Here is a 19,592-nt window from a genome sequence, read left to right on the forward strand (position 1 = left end):
AGGGACCTGAAGAAAATGATCCTTTGCTTATATATCTAAGGTAATAGAGAAATTATTGTACCTTAATTAAGGCCCTTGGGTAAAATTGGTCTAATTATATACATACATTAAAGCGTGCACTATGTGTCCGATATCTTCTGAACCAACCTTCAGCGGAGCTCATCCATCGGGGTATAGAAGTAGTCTCAAGTGGCAAACCGACGTGTAGTACGTAAAAAGACCGGAAACGTGCTCTAGGAGCAAAGAGCACATTGACCGAGCCCGATGCGCCAGCGACCGGTTCCATACGGTTCAAGTGGAAGAAGATAATGGGAAAAAAATTTGGCAAAATAAGGAAAAGACGAGATGACCGTCATAAAATGGGGGTATATCGAATACGAGTATAAAATGAGCATTGAGTCGATTGTTGAGATCGTTTGGGGGATGGCCAGCCGGGGCGTATAATGCACTGGACAGAACAGAAGGATCAACGCGCTGTCGTCAAGACGTAATTTGGCATGAAAACTGAGAATTGAGAGCCGTGATCAAACTTCCTCGTCTTCCTGACCACCATCGATGATCTTGTGCCAGTGTTGCGGTAGACAGATACAGACCAAGGGGAAGGCCTTGATCTCGCCTGACGGCATTGGCGACGGAGGATGCACCCGTGAGCCATTCGAGACACCACTGTCGCGCTGTTCGCGATAATGCATGTCTTGGTCCTCGGCGCGCTCGGGGAGTCGCACACCCGTCGCCCAGCCATCGTCCCAGATGCCAATTACCCTCAACATCTCGCCTCGGTCGAGTTCGAATTCATCACCCGCCCGTGGCGAGTACGCCCACAGGACGGCAACCTTGTCGCCAGCGTGAATCTCATCTTGAGAGTAGTAGTCGCGGAAATAAGACATCTGCTCAGATCGACCACTGGTTACTGCTTCGGGGGAAGAGTATTGGTTTGTCGGACCGGAGCGAGGCGAGCTGTCGCTTTCTAGTCCAGCCAGAACCGAGCTGCTCGAGAGTGAGCCATGTCGTTTACCGGTTACTGGTGGGATTCTCTTGGACATAGCTCCTGGACTGGCGCCCGTGCCTTCTGAGTCTGATGTGTCGCTGTACTTGGCTCCGCCGCCGTACATTGCCGCGGAGGTGCGCGAATAGGCAGGCGATGATTGACTGGGCATTTCGCGAAGTGCAGACATCCGTGTGACTCGGCCTCCTGGCACCATGTTGTACGACGTTGGGCTTGGGGGTTGCTGCATTGATGGCGATCCGCCCTTTCTTTGTGGGTTTGGTTGGTTGAGTGCAACTTCGTTTTGGGTTTCACGACGACGGCGGCGCATGAAAATGCAAAGGAAGGCGAGAAGAGCACCTAGAATGGCAGCTCCTACAACGGCGCCAATTACGATTCCGGCAATTGCGCCGCCCGACAAGCCATGGCTAGGACTTTCAGTGGCGGAGGGCGAGGGCGTGAGAGGTGGTAAAGTAGCAGTCGGTACTGCGACACCGTCACAGCGACTCGTGGCGTTGGATTTCGTGCAGCAGCTATCGGTGCCGTTGGCACAAAAAGTGCAGAGACCAATGGTATTTGTCGCAAAGCCGCAGTTGTCCGGCTCATTCGCAGCTCCTTTGATACAATCTCCAGAAAGGGCGTTGGATGGTTTTTCACAGATAGTCAATTCGGCGTAGATTAGGTCCGTGTAGTTCTTGTCGCCACTGGTGCATAACTCTGTATTTGCCATGGTCTCCTGCTCACTCCGGGCCCATAGTGCGCATGTATCGACGCAAATTGGTACCGATTCAGCCGTGGAAAGTTTGCAGTGGGATATGGAACTTTGCACGACACTGCTGCACAAAATACTGGTTGTATACTGGGCATAGTAGTTGTTGGGCGCGCTCGAATTCATGCCTTGGCATCCCAGTAAGTCATCATACCTAGGCCTGTTAGTGACTCTTCTCCCGGTCCATTGGTGCCAACACATACTTTGTCGAGATATATGATCCATTGATATAGTCCTTTAATGAATTATCGAAATCCGTCAGATTAGATACGCCTTTAAGGAAAGGGCTAGCAGTGCATTGTCAGCAATCGTTTTTTTTTTTTTTCCATCCATGCCTAATCGGGTGCATTTTCCACTCACAAATCCGCATATAGACTGGAACTGGTTGAAATGGACGAGCTACTCCAGGCAGGGCAGGCACTTGACCCCTTGAGGGAAATGCAGTTCGACATGGCGGGCAATATTGGCGGTCTGGCCTTTATAAATGGCCCCCTTTTTGGGTTATATCGGCGCGGAATGTGTCAAGTTGCGATCAAGAATGTTTTCCAGGCGTGATGCGAATCGGATATTCGAATAGGAGAATTGGATAAAATGTGTCGACCCCAGGTCGAAACTCAAGCTCGAAAAGAAGAAAATCGCGTGAAAAGCAGGTAAACGAGTGACTCGGGGTTCTCAACGCCCGGAAGGAAAGGTCAACCGAGCCCCGTAGGCCTGAATTCGAAAAACGGAGAAAGAGATGACAAGTCGAAGTTCTAAGATTTGAAAAGACAAGATTAGACCTTCAAGATGGTCTGGGCTTGTGGGTAACAGGGGGGAGCTAGGGAGATGAACTGCTGGGAAAAAGGGCAATTATGAAACACGGGAAATAGGCATAATCGGCTGTACAGATTCAGACACGCCAAGCTCAATCTTGTTATATTATTCCATACAACATAGATGGAAATTGAAGAAAGACAATAAATAACTAATATGATAAAAAAGGGGGTTGGGGGAGGAAGGGAAGTAGGTCCGCGTTGTTTACTTTTCTTTTTTCCTTCTCTCTTTATTCTCCGGACTCTTTGGGTATCAAAATTCAATTGGGATTAAATTTCTACCTGGTACATAGATTGTACTATATAAAATACAGAGTACAACATACGATAATGACAACGGTTATTCAAGTTAGGTATGATTGGCATCTATTGTCAGATTCTGACTCTGTTCATCACCAACCTCGCTAGTGACCCGTTAGCGGCAGAGGGAGACGATCGTTATCACCCTTTGCCGTCTGGAAACACTTGAAAACTTGGGGAAATTACCAGTCTCTGGAGCTTAACTATTAATTTCCCGAATTTCCCTTGCTTCCTGCACAGAATTTGGCAATAGATGTAGCGCATTTCAACGGATGTTGTATGTGAGTTATCAGTTGAGAATGCGAGGGACTGATATGTGCACTTGGGACAGAATACAGAGTTCAGGGTACCCGATCGTAAGCAGTGGGTACCCGCAAACCACAAGTACCAGGTACTTCCAAACTTAGTACGTGTTTAGTCAAAATTGCCCCCCCGCTTGGGCAGATATCTGATAAGTCTGATTTTGACTTGTATAGACCAGTAAATTTACTTCCACCTTACTTTGAAATATAAAATGATAAGTTAGTTACAATATGCTTCTGTATGATGTACAATGTAGGGCTCTGGCGAATTATAGAGTGGTCATGTGACCATTGACATCATCTGATCTGGACCAGGCTACCGTCAGGCAATCTGCGACTCGTCCAAACGCTAGAAAACCTCTCTAACCATTGCCACAAATCTCCAGTGTGCTTGATACAACTCACATTTTTCCACCAGATTTTAGAAACACCGTGAGCCATGTGCAGCTCCGACATTTTCCTAGCGGTTCTCGCTGTCTTCTTCCCACCTATCGCAGGTAAGTCTAAACCTGCAAATCCACCTCTCGGTAGTCATAATACTAATCAAACCCTTGCATCAACAGTCTGGGTTAAGACCGGGTTCTGCACCGCAGACTCGATTATCAACATCACCCTCACCCTACTCTGCTTCTTCCCGGGTCTCATCCACGCATGGTACATCATCCTCAAGCATCCGGAACCAAACTATGACGATGTAGCCTACGAGCCCATCCCCGGTGGCGGGAGTCGACGTCGCGATCTGGAGAACGGCAATGTTACCTATTACTACGTCTCTCACCAGCCTATTCAACACCCCTCCCAACGCGGATATGGCACAGTCAACCCTCAAGGCCAGCAGGCGCCTGCTCCGGCGAACAAACCACACAACCAAACCGAAGATAGTGGGAATGCGGGGAGCAGCAGCGCGCCCCCGCCACCTACTTATGCTGAGGCCGTGAAGGGTGATAACAAGGTGCAGAGTCAGGAATGAGCATGAGGCTCGACTCGTTGGCTGTGCTTGTGGGTGGCGTCCTCGGCTTGCCATTGTCTCATCGGCCACTTTGTTCCCGACCCAGTTGTACTATCCATACCCCTCCGCTTTGCTGTTCTTGTACACGCACTTCCTAAGAACTGCATCGTTATGTTATGACCTGACGAAGGAATGTGCTATGTAATTCTGAATTTTTGATTTTGTTCACCGATTGTGGATGTTCTTCGGTTGTATGTTCTTTATAAGGCTGGATGTGTGATACTATACCAATCATTTTTATGTTGAGGCATTCAGCACTAATTAAGCCTTTGGGTTAACAAGTCCTTGATATAACAGAGCCCGCTTTAGCATGTATCTCTTGCTACTGTATTGCGGTGTTCTTTGTTAATCTTTAATGTCTTTAGTATGCACTTGAATACTATCAAAGGCGCAGCCACCCTGCGAGCTTTTGATTGTAAACAATGTTCTTTTGGACACGCCCTGCCTATCAGTTGAGCATGATACAGCGATGGCTGTCCTTTGTGCTCGACATGGTCGTGGCGATTATTGCATTGCTAGTAGTCACTCTTACTACTCAGCTTCGTCCCACTGGCTTGGTTTAGAGAGCTGTGGATGGTTGGAAAGCATTAAGTTCTCTCCGCAGCTGAGTAGTTTGATCAAACCTATATTCTTTGTCCTCAGTCTGTCTCTGTTCTTGTTAAATAGTTTATTTCTCTTCGCTACATATATTTCCCCAATGTTTCAATATTTTTGCTGCTTGTTGTCTTTCTTGGCATGTGTTTGGTAGCCGGAGCTATGGATGTCGGTGGTAGACCAAATTGAAGGAAGTGGGATAGCCCAGAAAGACCATTTCACTAATAAGTCAGAGAACATTAAATTCAATTAGTCAAATATGTGTATACTACACTATAGAATATATAGAATACCTCAGGATTGTAAACGTGCGAAGCAATCTGATAAGGCTATCCGAGGCCAAGTCCCGTCCCGAGATGATCCTCGTTCTCTTTAGCACCACCACCACTTCCTGCCACAAGCCTGTGGCCCTCGTTTTGGCCATGCAGTCTATGCCACAGCTGCTTAGGCAATCTTTCCGGTCAAGTCTCCAACTCACAAGCACTTCGTCCCCAGTGCGAGCGCACTTCCACCCTGCATTCTCCGTCACAAGATCGACTCCGCGGAGCTTCTCCGCCTGCTTACAATGTCAATTTCGCCAACATCCAGGCATATATTCGGCCTTCAATGACCGAGAGAAGTTCTCCGCTGATACCGAGAGGTTAATCAAAGAAAAGGAGAAGGAACTGGCCGATCTGGAGCTCGCCGCTCGCGACCCCGTCCCGATCCCGGGTGTGGAGGCGGGCAGTTCCCTCGATTCGGTACCTCCTGTCACAGAAACCGATGAGACCACCGCACAACCACAAGCAAAGGAAAACGAAAAGGACCAGTCAGCTTCGGCGGAGGAAGATGCTAGTTCCGCTGGCACGAGGAGCGGGGGCCTGCCCTCGTACTTGGAAAACCGTCGGTCAAAATGGTCCAAGCAGTTCAGCACAGTGATGGACAATGTGCAATCCAATGTTTTTGTAGCGGGTCAGCGTTTAAATGACCTGACTGGATATTCCAGCATCGAAGCTCTGAAGAACGATATCCAGTTCCACGGTATGTATCATAGCACCACCGCCCAAACCCCAACCCGCTCAATCCTAGACACTAATTAATCTCGCTCAATTATCCAGAGAACCGACTCCGCACCGCCCGATCGAAGGTCAAGCAAGCCAAAGAAGAGTACGCCGCAGCAATCAACCGCCGCTCAACCTCCCAACGCGAGGTAAACGAGCTCCTCCAACGCAAGCACGCCTGGTCCTCAACAGACCTGGAACGATTCACCCTCCTCTACCGCAACGACCACACAAACGAGGTCGCCGAGGCCGAAACCTCGCAAGCTCTATCAGCCGCAGAGCGCGAAGCCGAGGAGGCAGCCGGGCAACTGAGCAAGAGCATCCTCTCGCGATACCACGAGGAGCAAGTCTGGTCTGACAAGATCCGCCGCATGTCGACATGGGGAACATGGGGTTTGATGGGCGTGAACGTCCTACTATTCCTTGTCTTCCAGATCCTCGTGGAGCCGTGGCGTCGGAAGCGACTTGTCAAGGGATTTGAGGATAAGGTTGTTGAAGCATTGGAGAAAGAGAAGGTCCTGAATCGGGCTATGTTTGCTGAGAACGCTGTTTCGATCTCGGCGTTGCCGAATACCACCGTCCTCCCCGAAGTTATTGATTCTACCGACGAGAACTTAACCGAGACCGCCCCTTCTCTTTTGATTGAGCCGAAGCTTGCTGCGCCGGAGATAGATGCGGCCACTACGGGGTCTGTTGTTTCGGTGACCGATGCTAATGCATCCCAGTCTCTCCAAACCCGTCTCGCGAACATTACTTCGCCGGTTCTGTCGCTCGAGTACTGGAAGCAAGTGGTTGATGAATTCTTCAGTGATCGCAGCATTGTTGCCTCACAATACGATCTTACCGCTGTGGCTCTTCAGAGTGCAGCAGCTGGTGCAGCTGTGACGGGCCTACTCTTCGCCCTGATCGGATCTCGGTAAAAAGAACCCATTTCCTATGACCACGTTATATTGCATTACCAGCGAGAACTCAACATCCGGTTCATGTTTGGTCATTTTTGATAATAACTTGCCCCTTTGCTTGGGGTGGTTATACTTGTACATACAATTGAGAAAAATAGATAAGCAGTTGGATATAACCTTGGAGTTGAATTTAGTGTATGACTACTTGAGCATTGTCTGGATATATATCAAAACACTGAAGCATCAACGTTAATTGGTGCTATTACAAAAGAACTGAAGCGTTGATCCGGAACATAGGAAATAACATGACTAGGTGATACACTAAATAAAGAACATATGTACTTAAGGAGACCATAGGATATCCTCTGAACTCCACAGCTCGTGTGTTTGCCATGGAGAAAGACCAAGATCCAGGAAGATAGGAACAAAGGAAGAAAGAGACTCATTTTTTTGTCCATATTAAAACATAGGTCTCTTAATCTTGACAAGACACACGGCCGCTCTGTCTAAAAAAGGGGGAAACAACACACACACAAGCACAAGCACATACACAGATAGATAGGATACATAATCCGTCCATCTTTATCTCATCAACACTTCTAATGAGACAATCCGCCCGTTGGCGGTGATCAAAAAAGGGTGTATTCGAAATTCGCTTAACCGATAACCAGGGTCTCATCCTCGGGGAAGTTGTAGGCGGGAACCTCCAAGTTCAGAGGGGCAGGGCCCCTGCGAATACGGCCAGAGATATCGTAGTGGGAACCGTGGCAGGGGCAGAACCAGCCGCCGTAGTCACCGGCCTCACCGATGGGGACACAACCCAAGTGGGTGCAGACACCTATAGGAGAGAAGGAGTGTTAGAATGTTGCAGCTCGGCGAATCGCATGTCTACTTACCGAGCATGACGAGCCACTCGGGACGCTGGACGCGGTCCTCATCGGGCTGGGGGTCACGGAGACCCTCCCACTTGGCCTCACGGGCCTCATCGATCTCGCCCTGGGTGCGGTGACGGATGAAGACGGGCTTACCACGCCACTTGATGATGACCTGTCGGAAAGAGAGTTAGATAGGGATACTGGGTACTGGAATGAATCGAATGAGGTGGCGAATGGAAATACGTACGTTCTTGCCCTCGGGGATGGCACCGAGAGAGATCTCGACCTTGGCCTGGGCCAGGACATCGGCGGAGGCGGACATGTTGACCAGGAAATCTGGAGAGAAGGGAATAACATCAGTCGTGTGTTCAAAGTCGCCCGAATTTCCCCGATGATTCAATAATCTTGTTCAATCCCTGTATTCCATGCCTATGTTGTTTCCCATCTCTTTCTTATTCGAGGAGTTCGCAAAAAACCTACCCTGGACAGTAGCCTTGGCACCGACAGCGGTCGCCAGACCGAGGGAGCCGGCCATGAAGTAGGAGAAGACCTGGTTGGAGCGGGGCGAGTTGTTGGACTTGTACTTGCTGAAGTTGGGGATCTTCAGGGTCGAGCCACGCTCGTTAGCGCTGGCGAAGGGAGACTCGAAGGACGACTTCGCATCGGCAACTCCCCTCCGCTGCTGGCAGGAGGTGACGGCGGCGCGGGAAGTGGGCAGCTGCTGCCGAGCGACGGTGCGCAGCAGAGTGCTGGAAGCGGAGGAGAGCGACATTGTGAGGGCAATTGACCACGGAGGGAATTGAGCCGCGAGTTGTGGAGAGCGAGGGTGAGGATAGAGGGTGGATGAAGTCGGAAGTTGAAGTTGGAGCCAGAGCTTTCGCTAGCGATCGGAATCACGGGGCCTGTCATTGGCTGATCAGTTCCCGTTCACTCCCTAACAATGAAAAACATTCTACTTCTATACTATTTGTATATATAAGTTTATTTAACCTATTTCTTTGTTGATATTATTTATTTATTGATGGGTTATGTTTTAAAAAATGTACTCATCAATTGTATAGTTGTATACTATCTCATTTTCTTTTCTGCTAATATCTAACCTGACCCAATGCGACCTCACAAATCCCAAAACCAATGCGCAGGGAAACCCATCAGAAAACTCCTATGCAAATAACAAGTTTCAAAAGCAAAAAGGGACAATATAGAGCAATCAATCTTGCATTTCCACATCATGGTCATGGGTTGTCACGGGCTCGACTGTTCGGTCCGCAATCAACGCGCTCACAGGGACCATAGGCCGAGGAACCGACGGAGATGCCGTCTTTGAATCTTCTTTTTGTGGGGTGACATCTCCTGTGACTGTGCCGTTTTCTGGTGCCGGAGGTGCACCGGTACCATTGAGAGTACGCTGGCCCTTCTCCATGGCGCCTTGATTTGCCGCATCCTTCGCCTTCTTTTCCTTGAATTGTTTGTAGGTCGTGGTCTTAGGGATCACGTCGGAAAGGAACTCGAGATTGTCGGTGTGTGATACCGCCGAAGCTATTGCAGGTTAGCGTGCTGTTTGACCTCTTGCCAACTATAGACATGATAGGTATAACCAACCGAGATCTTTGTACTGGACGGTCTTGCGTGGTTTTCGCTCAGATTTGACCACGTTATGTCCTTGCTCAGCAAGGTATTGGATGAACATTTCCTAAATCTAGTATCAGCCGGTGTGCGAGTCATCGAGGTAGAGGGTTTGGCGTACGGTAGCCATTGCGATAACGAAGGTTGCGTTGTTCGAACATTGTACGATATCCTCGTCCAACTGGATAATCTTCTTGATTCGAGCAACTATAGAAACATGTTAGTATGCCACTCCAAAGTAATAGTAATGTCTGGGACTTACTCGGAAGTGCACTCTGTCCGGTGATCTCATCCGGCTCTCCCACGGTCTTTGGAGCCATGGTGTTCAATTCTGGTGGGATAAAGTATTGGCCGAACAGAAATATACAATTTGCAGCCTGGGATAGTCAAATATACCCGTTGTAGATGTAAATGGGCGCGAGCGTGGAGTCGAGGAAGAGTAAAACGCGTGGCCGCGTTATCTCAGGAGGCTCCCCGTTATCGATCCATGGATACTTGGCGACTTCGCTTTGTCACATCATCTACTTTTAAGACCCCTATTCACCTCTTCTGAATTGTCGCTCATAGAGGTGTTGAACAGAAGCACCCCAGGGAGATCTGATTTCAAATCCAGCGAGTTTGTCCTCTCGCAGCGAATTGCGACGTCCATCGCGGACACAAGAACATATCATCGAGTCAACCTTAAATTGACTATGCTGACCCTACCTCCTCGATCAATGTTATGACCTCTCCACACCTCTCCCCGGCCTTTGATAGGCCCCTTTCAGTTTCGCGAGAGCGACGCAGCTCGCGACTACCATCTGGTCGTTCTATTCCTTCCTCCATCGACCCACAGACCGATTCCGACAACCAAGAAGCACCCGCCATTTCAGAAGAGGTCAGTGGGATCAAGCGCTATGAAGATTTTACCACAATAGACTGGGTTCAAGATGCTGTCTATGAACAGTCACGGCGGCGCGCGAAACGGCGCAGTGGCACTGGATTCTGGGATCAGGAAGGCATCTTTGGCTGGAGACGGAAAATGTACGAGTCATACGATGCAGGCCAGGCATGGCTTGTTGTTACGCTTGTGGGAATGGCAATTGGATTAAACTCGGCTGTGCTCAATATCATCACGGAATGGCTCTCTGATATTAAGCTGGGCCATTGTACCACCGCATTCTATCTCAACGAGTCTTTCTGCTGCTGGGGCGCCGAAAATGGTATGTTCAGTAGGTTGTAATATGAGATCCTATTAAACTAACCTTTTTCCATGATAGGCTGCCCCGAGTGGAAACATTGGACTTCATTTTGGCTGTTAAATTATGTTTTCTATTTCTTTGGCGCGGTAAGACTTTTGACCGACTAATACCTGAGAAAGTATGAATCCATAGGCTAATTTACAGATAGTTGCTACTTTCATCCATCGCCGCAGTCCTGGTCAAATCATTTGCGCCGTACGCCTCAGGCTCTGGTATCTCAGAGATCAAATGCATTATTGCTGGCTTCGTCATGAAGGGCTTCCTAGGTGCCTGGACTCTTCTAATTAAGTCAATTGCCCTTCCACTGGCCATTGCTTCGGGCTTGTCTGTTGGTAAAGAGGGGCCTAGTGTGCATTTTGCTGTGTGTACCGGAAACGTGATCTCACGATTCTTTGGTAAATACAAACAAAATGCATCGAAGACGAGAGAAATCCTGACTGCCTCAGCGGCAGCTGGTGTGGCTGTCGCTTTTGGCAGTCCAATTGGAGGCGTGCTGTTCTCTCTGGAGGTGAGTTCAATGGCGCGCTACCTGATAAGATGAAAGCTGACAGTCATTAGGAAATGGCAAACTATTTCCCACTTAAGACTCTTTGGCGCAGTTATTTTTGTGCCTTGGTGGCAACTAGTGTGCTGGCGGTACGTTCCTCATATTGTCAATTGATTCTGGACCTTACCTGACCCATTATAGGCTGTCAATCCTTTCCGGACTGGTCAGTTGGTCATGTTTCAAGTGGAGTATGATCGCACATGGCACTTTTTCGAGTTCATCTTCTTTATTGTCCTTGGTGTCTTCGGTGGACTTTACGGCGCATTCGTAATGAAATGGAATCTTCGAGTGGCCGCCTTCCGCAAGAAATACCTTTCACAGTGGCCTATAACCGAGTCGGTTGTCCTCGCGGGGCTCACTGCGATACTGTGCTACCCCAACATGTTTTTGAAGATCAACATGACCGCAATGATGGAGATCTTATTCCGCGAATGCGAAGGTGGCCATGACTATCAAGGGCTATGCGAGTACGAATTATACCCCTTCATATGCATGTGAGGACACTACTAACTCATTGCAGATCCAAGAACCGATGGTCGATGGTCTTCTCACTAGCTATTGCAACTGTTCTTCGCACTGGCTTGGTAATTATTTCCTACGGCTGCAAGGTGCCAGCCGGTATCTTTGTGCCTTCGATGGCCGTTGGGGCTTCATTTGGCCGTATGGTTGGCATTATGGTACAGGCATTACATGAATCATTTCCGCAATCGGCATTCTTTGCTTCGTGTGATCCAGATGTTCCTTGCATTACACCGGGAACATATGCGTTCCTGGGAGCTGGGGCAGCCCTTAGTGGAATCATGCATCTGACCATCTCTGTAACGGTCATCATGTTCGAGCTGACTGGCGCACTAACCTACATTCTACCGACCATGGTAAGTCTTCATCCCAAGTGGGATTGCTTCACTTTTAATCAAGCTGACTGTTCTTGTAAAGATCGTGGTAGGCGTCACCAAAGCCGTTGGCGACCGATTCGGCAGCGGCGGTATCGCCGATCGAATGATTTGGTTCAACGGATTCCCATTCCTAGACAACAAAGAAGATCACGTCTTCAACGTACCTGTATCCCACGCAATGACCGCAGGCCCGCTCTCGGTGCCAGCATCGGATTTCCCCGTACGCGAAGCAGAACATCTCCTAAACGACAACAAATTCCAAGGCTTCCCCGTCGTGGAGGACCGCACTTCCAAAATCCTAGTCGGATATATCGGCCGAACCGAACTCCGCTACGCCATCGACCGCGCCCGCAACCAGGGCATCATCGCGCCAAACGCCCGGTGTGTATTCACTAAAGATGCGGCTGACGCAGCCGTTGCACGCAGGGCATCCGTCTCGCATAACGCTCGGTCATCAGATACATTCGATGCAATCCAGCGCAGCGTAGGGACTTCTTCCGTCGATTTCTCACGATATGTCGACCACACACCGCTGACCGTTCACCCGCGCCATCCTCTCGAAACGGTCATGGAGATTTTCAAGAAGATGGGCCCGCGAGTTATTCTCGTCGAGCACCGCGGCAAAGTCACCGGCTTGGTTACTGTCAAGGACTGCTTGAAGTATCAGTTCAAGGTCGAAGCCGAGGAACATACTCTGGCCGCAACGAGTTCGTCTGAATTCGGTGCGCTTGGTGGACATCTGGATAGCCCTGCTCCTGAAACACTGGAAGACCGCCTGTGGCGGCTCATTCAGAATGTCGCTGGGTTCGTGTCTGGTAAGGTCTCTCGCCGGCCGGTCCGGCCTCGTGGCCGCAATGTACCTAGGCAATCGGAGCCAGCGGATATTATACAAGGTAGGGATGATGATGCGGTGGTAGAATTGGAGGATAGAGAGGATCGGCCGATGATCCCATGAAAAGCGGGATCGCTATGTTGCCATGTTTATGCGTTACGTTGATAGAGACATGTTTGCTACATACCAAGCGTTGCTCGTTCATCTATTTTCCCATTGCAAGCTCCAATGTTCAAGCCGATGGAGGAAATGACTGAAATTCCTCATATCTCATCAGAGTAAAAGATGCCCAATATAATCTACACTAGCCCTATCACACCTTGCTCCCGTTAAATTTTATACGGAGGTTACTCACTGGATCCTTTGGCCCGGGTAGGGTATATCAGGTATGAGGATGACCTTTAAGATGGCCCTTTCAAAAACGGTGGGATCTCTGACTGGAGTGTGTGAGGTAGATGCCAAACCGGGAATGTGAATTTCTCCAACAGTCCAGTCCAACATAACATCCAATAACTTACCTTCTCACTATCCTCATCACCTCCAACTGTGCCTCAACCCAACCTATTTCTAGGTCCCTTATACCGGGCGGAGTTAGAGATCGCCCATTATGGACGCGAGTTTCTTGTGGAGACTCTCATGATTCTCGTTGCATTTCCACACACCAAATCTTCATTGGTGAGGTTGGTCTTTACCGCACAATGTACCGAAGAACCATGGGAATATATTCAATTTCCTCGTGTCTCCCTGCATCTAAACTGCGTTAGAGAGCTCATCGCCTACGTCCCCGACGATCAAATTCCCGTGCTTCACGTTATAAGTGAAAGCAGACTCAGTAGCGATATTCACATACAAAACCGCAATACTACGGCGAACATGTTCCATCTCCTCCGTGGGATAGCACATCCCAGGCTATTATCCCAGGCGAGGGATGGGAGTACACGCGATAGTCGCTGGCGTCCCATTCTAGTAGTAGTTCCTCCTCCTCTTTCTCTTATTTTCGCCGAGTGAGTCCTGTCGATAGGTACAAATACAGTCATATTAATATCTCTCCTGCTTTCCTCCAATATTCTTTTGATATTATGGTCCGTTTGTATGCGCTATTGCTTTTGTAGACTCGTCATCCCCCGTATCACTTCCTTTTCTCCTGGTGAAAAGTGAGAGTGGAATACTATCTCTGCGGTAGCGACGTGGACCACTGTGATTTCGACTACCCGAAGGATAATCTCGGTGGTTGACAGTCTGTGATTCGCCAGTGCTGCTAGGAACCAGTTTTGGAAATAGCTTGTTCATGATCGGCTTGGTTGCCGGTATACTGGCAGCAATGATAGCGACAGCTATTTCAATTCCCGACGAAATAGAAATCCCAAAGGTATCCCAGGAGGGATCTGAGCTTTGATATAATTTCACAATGTAGACCATCCGCACGATGCTGGCTATACATGCACTGTTATCCAGTTAGCACTAATGCATATATCGAATAAAAAGCCACGCTTTGCACATACAAGCAGCCCAATGATAGCAAACCAGCGATGACGAATCTTTTCCTGGTTCTAAGATGAAGTCCTAGAACTGTTTTCAGTGGCAGGAGAAGAATCCAAATATCCGTCACCAGAGACAGTGCGGCAGTCGCATACCAGAACGGAATAGATGCAAAACAAGTATAATGCTTATATTTCTGTTCGTCGTAGACAGCATCGACCGGGGAGCACTGAAAGATGGTTGCGAGGATAATTGCGATACTCATGGCTGTGACGAATGCGATTGTTGCAAGGCAGATTATTCGGATGTTAGGGAACACGCGTAGGTATAGCAGACAGATTGATACCTTGATCAGACCGCTGATTAGGGTATAAATTATGTGAGTCACGTATCGAATCTGTATTGTTCATATTTAGTTAGCCTTCTTCTTATGATTGATGTTTCCATTTCTCCTATGTTGTATACCTTCGCTGCAGGCATCACATCTGCTTTGATAAGATCCCATTTGTGCTTCCCTGTCCCATACTTGACTCCTATTCATAACATATCAGAGATGGGATTGATCAGATAAAGGGCAGAGAGCGTACCAAGCCCCGCGACTGCCACATTCAAAATTGCGAAAAACATCGCGGCCACCATTATCCAGTCATCCACACCGAACTTTTTCACGATGAAGACCCTTGATACCACGCGGAGACCCACAATGATCGCCGCGACGACTGTTATCGTGCCATTGATGATCAGCAATAGGGGCCCACGATTCTCAACCTATATGGATATATAGTCAGAGAAAACCCCATCGAGGGGATTCTTCGACTTTGGGTGGGACCTTGCCTTACCTCGGATCGCGGCTGAAAGAATGTCTCCATTATATGTCGATATCCGACTCAGAATAGAATGAGGAGAAGGGGGCATGAACTAAACTGCTATAAAAGCCAAAAGCTCCATATCAAATGATCTCTATGCTAGGAAGTTGTTAAAATATTCTTTTCCAGGTGCCCAGATAAATATAATAAATATATATTGTGCCCCCAATCGGATCCATGGACGCTTCGGAAAGTCCGTTCTCGTTAGAGAAATATCCAAATCCTCCAGAAACCCAAAAATTAACTTCCATATATACCACCAATTTGATATGAGTAGATGTACCTAGACACCTAGACATAGCTATAGCCTTATATTGTATGCATCAGTTCGAATGAATCTGTAGAAGGTATGCAAGGGTGAAATGCAGTCTAGGGCTTATACGGCTCCGGAGTGAGACAATTGGTATTTCCCAAGACATAATACTTCCGGCCCCCAAACATGTCGCGATTAGTTCGTGATTTTTAATTGCAATTTCCGTATCCTTTCACCTATGTTGTTATGGAGCACCGAATCGGACTACCCGGTCCTTGCCAAGTAACCCACCCCCCGTGTTGGGTTAACATACAGGAATGTAAACTCTTGTGCAATGTAAAATGTACCTTTTACTAGTAATTCACATATAAAAGGTACATACGGCCTAATAATCTGTCAAAATTCAACAAAAATTGATAAAAATTAATTGAATCCGATAGTACTATTTCATCTATGTGTAAAAATATATAGTATCCTTTTAGTATCTAAAACCGGCGTTATCATGGTGTCATATCACGAAGGGATTTTGACCAGCCTCCGAAAATTGTTCGTGCTATACATGGATATATTCACGATCCCCTGTGGGTTAAGTATTGACCAAGGCTTTGTCGGATATTGAGACATCCCTACAAAATCCGGCGTTTTACCCCGGTGGAGAAGCACATTGTAAGTAGCGAATGGCCTTGTGAAGGGCTTAAAAAAAAGCGGAACTATGACTAGTTGATAATATTCAATAGTTCTAACCTGGAATCTGGCCTTTTAGTATATGCCCCGGATAATACGGAGTACTCTGTTCTCCATGTGAACTATATCAACAGGAACATGCTAGTGATAGACGTCTAATCCATATCGGTTATAGGCACCTGGAATTAAGCGGTAAAACTCCACCTTACACGCGTCTTCCAATATCGCTGAGATGTTTAGTCCTTTTGGAAATTAATGCTCCTATTAACTACCTTACATTGTAGTACCTTGGATTGCTTTTTGCTTTTTTTTTTGTTTTACACTCTGTCGACCTGCAAAGTACATCCTGATGCCTTCTCTTTTGCAGAAACTCCTGTTGGGAATCCCCCTGGCATGCCTAGCCACCGGCCATGCCCTCACTGATTCCGTCAGCTCGAATTATAAAATCGATGTTCATTCCCATGTCGTTCCATCCATTTGGAGGGAAGAATTGATCTCTGCAGGCTATCCAGTCAAGAATGGTACTTTGTATACAGATGGCTTCCCTGTCTCGGATTGGACACTGGATTCCCACATCAGCACCATGAACAGTCTTGGCGTTAATTATTCGACAATCAGTGTCAGCGCCCCCGGCGTCTTCTTCCTAAAAGAGGCCAAAAAGGCCAAGTCTTTAGCCCGCAGAGTCAACCTCCTGCTTCATAACTACACTCGAACTTACCCAACTCGACTGGGAGCCCTCTGCCTTCTCCCTCTCCCTTACGTTGACGAGGCTGTTGAGGAGTTGAAGGTACCCTTCTACCCCTACCTAACTAGTAGACCATCCCAACCCTGGCCAAATCTAACTTGGAAATCGTAGTTTTGCCTGGATACCCTCGGGTTCGTCGGCGTGGGGCTGTACACCAATGCCAACGGCACATATTTGGGTGACAAATCCCTTGACCCTGTCTTCTCGGCCTTGGACAAACGCAATGCCAGCGTGTTTGTCCACCCAGCCTCTCCGGATTGCACATCTGTCGCCAATGGCTGGCCCATCCCCATGACCGAGTATCCTTTCGACACCGTGCGTGCCATTGAGAACATGCTGCTGACAGGTCAACGTGCGCAATATCCGGATATCAAGATGATCTTCGCTCACGGCGGTGGTGCGATCCCCTTCCTGGCTACCCGAATCGCCGGCATGGCCTCCCTTCCCTGGTTGGGTGGGTTGTCAGTCCCCGAATCCCTGGCGCAACTTGCCGGGTATTATTTTGATACCGCGGCCTCGACTTCTGCTATTCAGTTGGCGGCTCTGAAGAGCTTCATCGGCACGGATCAGATCGTGACGGGAACTGATTGTAAGTCTGCAGTGCTAGTCATGCCCCCGAGATGTGCTGCTGCAGTATACTAACGCTTGCAGATCCGTATGTTCCTGTCTCGCAGGCTTCGGCGGGATTATCTGCCATCCAGGGTAATGGTAACTTTACCACGGTGGAGATGAGCCAGATCAATAATCTCAATGCCTTGAAAATATTCCCGCGGATTGTCAAGGCTTTGAAGCTGCACTGAGATTTATATTAGGCATGGCTTGTATATGGATAATTACTAACATAGAACACAAAGAGAGCTCGGAACTCTTTAATTACTGCATTCTTGATTAGCGAGCTATTTTCATATCTATAATCCATTTTCTTTTCTTTTTTTCCCCCTGTCTCTCATTTCAAGTATTCATGACAAGTATAGGAGAGCAGTCTTGATTATGCGTTAGGTCTTCGGTTGCGGAGAAGAAGCCTCTGAGGGCCAAAAAGTACTCTTATACGATATGGCAAGCTTGGGACGGATTCCAGGAGCTTTGTAGATCCACTCATCGTACATGCAACCTATTTGTGGTTTAGAAGTGCTAGACTGTAGGTTGTATATTCGAATCGTTGTGTAGAGCAAAGTCTAGAGCGGTAGCAAACAGTTTATCAGGTAACTCTGTTGGGTCGGACATTGTGATTGAAATGATAAGGGGCACAAGAAGATCAGGATGGAGCACTCATGAATGGGACAGGATATAGACTACTTCACACATATGCCAAAGGAGTACATTTGGTATTGTCAGTCTTCAAGATTCTGATTTCTGCGGTGAGGTGTAGTTTTCACTTCAGATATTTCTTACAATGATGCGCTGAAATCAAATGATAGTGATATTGATATTGGTTACATTGACATAAGACCAAAGCAGAGAAACAGACATACACATAGAACAACTTCCATCCGAATCATCTTAACCTATCTCTGCAAGCGCAGCCACTCTCTCCAAAACCTGTCGTAAAGTCGGACCAGAGCAGCTGAAGCCCTTATCCTTCGGATCAACAAAACAGAATTGGAACGGACGCCATAGTCTTTTATCCAGAGACTCCTTCTCGAGTGGGTACTCTGGGATCTTTCGAAAGCTCAGAAATTTGTTCTCTTCCAATACACTGTGCAGAACCAAACTGTCAAGCTGGTACGAACCCCCACCCAACTCGCGGAGAATGGACCGCCAGCCTCCAAAGTCCAGTTCCACAAAAGAGAAAGTCGCACGGCGAAGAGAGCCTGTAATACTATAAAGAAAGATCCCCAAAGCAGCCGAAGATTGGAATGACATCCGGGAGAAAGTCAACTCTTGTAGCTCCGGCAAGCACCCAACCGATGAAATCTGAGCGAGAAGTGGAGCTGCTTCGCACTTCCAGCTGAAAAGGATGGCAAGTTTTCGGAGAGATTTGGCACATTGGATCATGCTCGCCATCCAATGAAGAGTTTCGCGCTCGGCATCCGGGAGCGCAAGGCTCAGTTCTTTAAGGTGAGCGAAGGCCGGGATCCCAAAGTTGATGATAGGAAACTGGGTTAGGCTATCGTTATGCTCGTGGGCCCTTCTTCTGTTTTTGATTATATCTATCGAGAAAGATTCCATCCAAATGTGCTCGGTAGCTATGGCTTCGAGAACGACACCAGTGGCCTCGTCAAGCGTGATGCCGTCACAGCCCGCATGCGCGGTTGTATATATTGAATTGCGCAACTTGAAGGATTGGCAGTTGGAAAACCTTTTCACCACGTCTCGCCACGCTTGAATAGCTGTTCCTTCTGATGTGGTATGAGGGGATAATGGTCCTAGGCAACCTTGTGAATTCCTGACGATCTCCAACTTGCGGACATAGGGGCAAAAGATGACATCTTTTGCTGCTTCCTCGACCCGGGCAAGTGACTTTGGTGAAAGATCGGTCTTCAATGTGTGTACAAAAGTTTGTACGAAGTGGTGAAAAGTGCTCTGGTATATCGCTCGGCAAGTGAGCCGAAGAGCGCATAGTTCGGGAGACTTGGTAAATTTGGCGATATCCGCCAGTATCTCAACTGGGAGACTATATATACCTGATGCGGGTGCTATTTGGGTACCCATACTGAATAAAAGGTAGGAAATTTGATGAGAAAAGAAGTAGTCGGGGAGGAGGATACTGGTATAGGCTTCGTATAAAGTGAATAAGATAGGGATGGATGAAAGAAAATGGTGAGGTTGATAAAAGAGAATAACAGTGAGTTGGAAGAAGAAAAGAAGAAATAGTTGGACAGTCGAAGAAAAGCA

General features: G+C 48.0%; 9 protein-coding genes across 9 annotated transcripts; 4 read left to right on the forward strand and 5 right to left on the reverse strand.

The window, feature by feature from the left end:
* Positions 1-524: 524 nt before the first annotated feature.
* On the reverse strand, positions 525-2,206 carry N7516_007071 (SH3 domain protein; the record flags this gene model as incomplete). The annotated part of the gene is made up of 3 exons (XM_057219791.1): positions 525-1,908; positions 1,958-2,041; positions 2,115-2,206. 3 exons carry the CDS (start codon positions 2,204-2,206, stop codon positions 525-527), a joined length of 1,560 nt encoding a protein of 519 aa, XP_057073882.1.
* Positions 2,207-3,607: 1,401 nt separating this feature from the next.
* On the forward strand, positions 3,608-4,138 carry N7516_007072 (putative stress response RCI peptide; the record flags this gene model as incomplete). Its single annotated transcript, XM_057219792.1, has 2 exons — positions 3,608-3,665; positions 3,732-4,138. 2 exons carry the CDS (start codon positions 3,608-3,610, stop codon positions 4,136-4,138), a joined length of 465 nt encoding a protein of 154 aa, XP_057073883.1.
* Positions 4,139-5,127: 989 nt separating this feature from the next.
* she9 (putative mitochondrion biogenesis protein (She9)) lies at positions 5,128-6,731 on the forward strand (the record flags this gene model as incomplete). Its single annotated transcript, XM_057219793.1, has 2 exons — positions 5,128-5,791; positions 5,869-6,731. The coding sequence occupies 2 exons, from the start codon at positions 5,128-5,130 to the stop codon at positions 6,729-6,731; spliced, it is 1,527 nt and encodes a 508-aa protein (XP_057073884.1).
* A 565-nt stretch (positions 6,732-7,296) lies between these two features.
* On the reverse strand, positions 7,297-8,497 carry rip1 (ubiquinol--cytochrome-c reductase catalytic subunit RIP1; the record flags this gene model as incomplete). The annotated part of the gene is given in 5 exon segments (XM_057219794.1): positions 7,297-7,551; positions 7,610-7,760; positions 7,836-7,924; positions 8,069-8,468; positions 8,486-8,497. 5 exon segments carry the CDS (start codon positions 8,495-8,497, stop codon positions 7,370-7,372), a joined length of 834 nt encoding a protein of 277 aa, XP_057073885.1. The 3' UTR covers positions 7,297-7,369.
* A 301-nt stretch (positions 8,498-8,798) lies between these two features.
* On the reverse strand, positions 8,799-9,534 carry N7516_007075 (histone-fold domain-containing protein; the record flags this gene model as incomplete). The annotated part of the gene is made up of 4 exons (XM_057219795.1): positions 8,799-9,127; positions 9,191-9,281; positions 9,336-9,421; positions 9,477-9,534. The coding sequence occupies 4 exons, from the start codon at positions 9,532-9,534 to the stop codon at positions 8,799-8,801; spliced, it is 564 nt and encodes a 187-aa protein (XP_057073886.1).
* Positions 9,535-9,935: 401 nt separating this feature from the next.
* On the forward strand, positions 9,936-12,853 carry N7516_007076 (chloride channel protein; the record flags this gene model as incomplete). The annotated part of the gene is made up of 7 exons (XM_057219796.1): positions 9,936-10,416; positions 10,474-10,541; positions 10,604-10,963; positions 11,014-11,091; positions 11,144-11,469; positions 11,523-11,877; positions 11,939-12,853. 7 exons carry the CDS (start codon positions 9,936-9,938, stop codon positions 12,851-12,853), a joined length of 2,583 nt encoding a protein of 860 aa, XP_057073887.1.
* Positions 12,854-13,942: 1,089 nt separating this feature from the next.
* Positions 13,943-15,078, reverse strand: N7516_007077 (uncharacterized protein; the record flags this gene model as incomplete). The annotated part of the gene is made up of 5 exons (XM_057219797.1): positions 13,943-14,174; positions 14,233-14,606; positions 14,675-14,742; positions 14,797-14,977; positions 15,049-15,078. Coding segments are annotated over 5 exons (885 nt in total), but the record flags the coding sequence as incomplete, so codon positions are not given.
* A 1,283-nt stretch (positions 15,079-16,361) lies between these two features.
* On the forward strand, positions 16,362-17,557 carry N7516_007078 (amidohydrolase family protein; the record flags this gene model as incomplete). Its single annotated transcript, XM_057219798.1, has 3 exons — positions 16,362-16,799; positions 16,869-17,346; positions 17,409-17,557. 3 exons carry the CDS (start codon positions 16,362-16,364, stop codon positions 17,555-17,557), a joined length of 1,065 nt encoding a protein of 354 aa, XP_057073889.1.
* Positions 17,558-18,257: 700 nt separating this feature from the next.
* N7516_007079 (F-box protein) lies at positions 18,258-19,409 on the reverse strand (the record flags this gene model as incomplete). Its single annotated transcript, XM_057219799.1, has 1 exon — positions 18,258-19,409. The coding sequence occupies one exon, from the start codon at positions 19,407-19,409 to the stop codon at positions 18,258-18,260; it is 1,152 nt and encodes a 383-aa protein (XP_057073890.1).
* Between the last annotated feature and the right edge of the window lie 183 nt (positions 19,410-19,592).

The sequence above is a fragment of the Penicillium verrucosum genome, assembly GCF_028828655.1.
Source record: "Penicillium verrucosum strain IBT 35672 chromosome Unknown utg000002l_segment0_segment0, whole genome shotgun sequence".
Taxonomy (NCBI): Eukaryota; Fungi; Ascomycota; class Eurotiomycetes; order Eurotiales; family Aspergillaceae; genus Penicillium; species Penicillium verrucosum.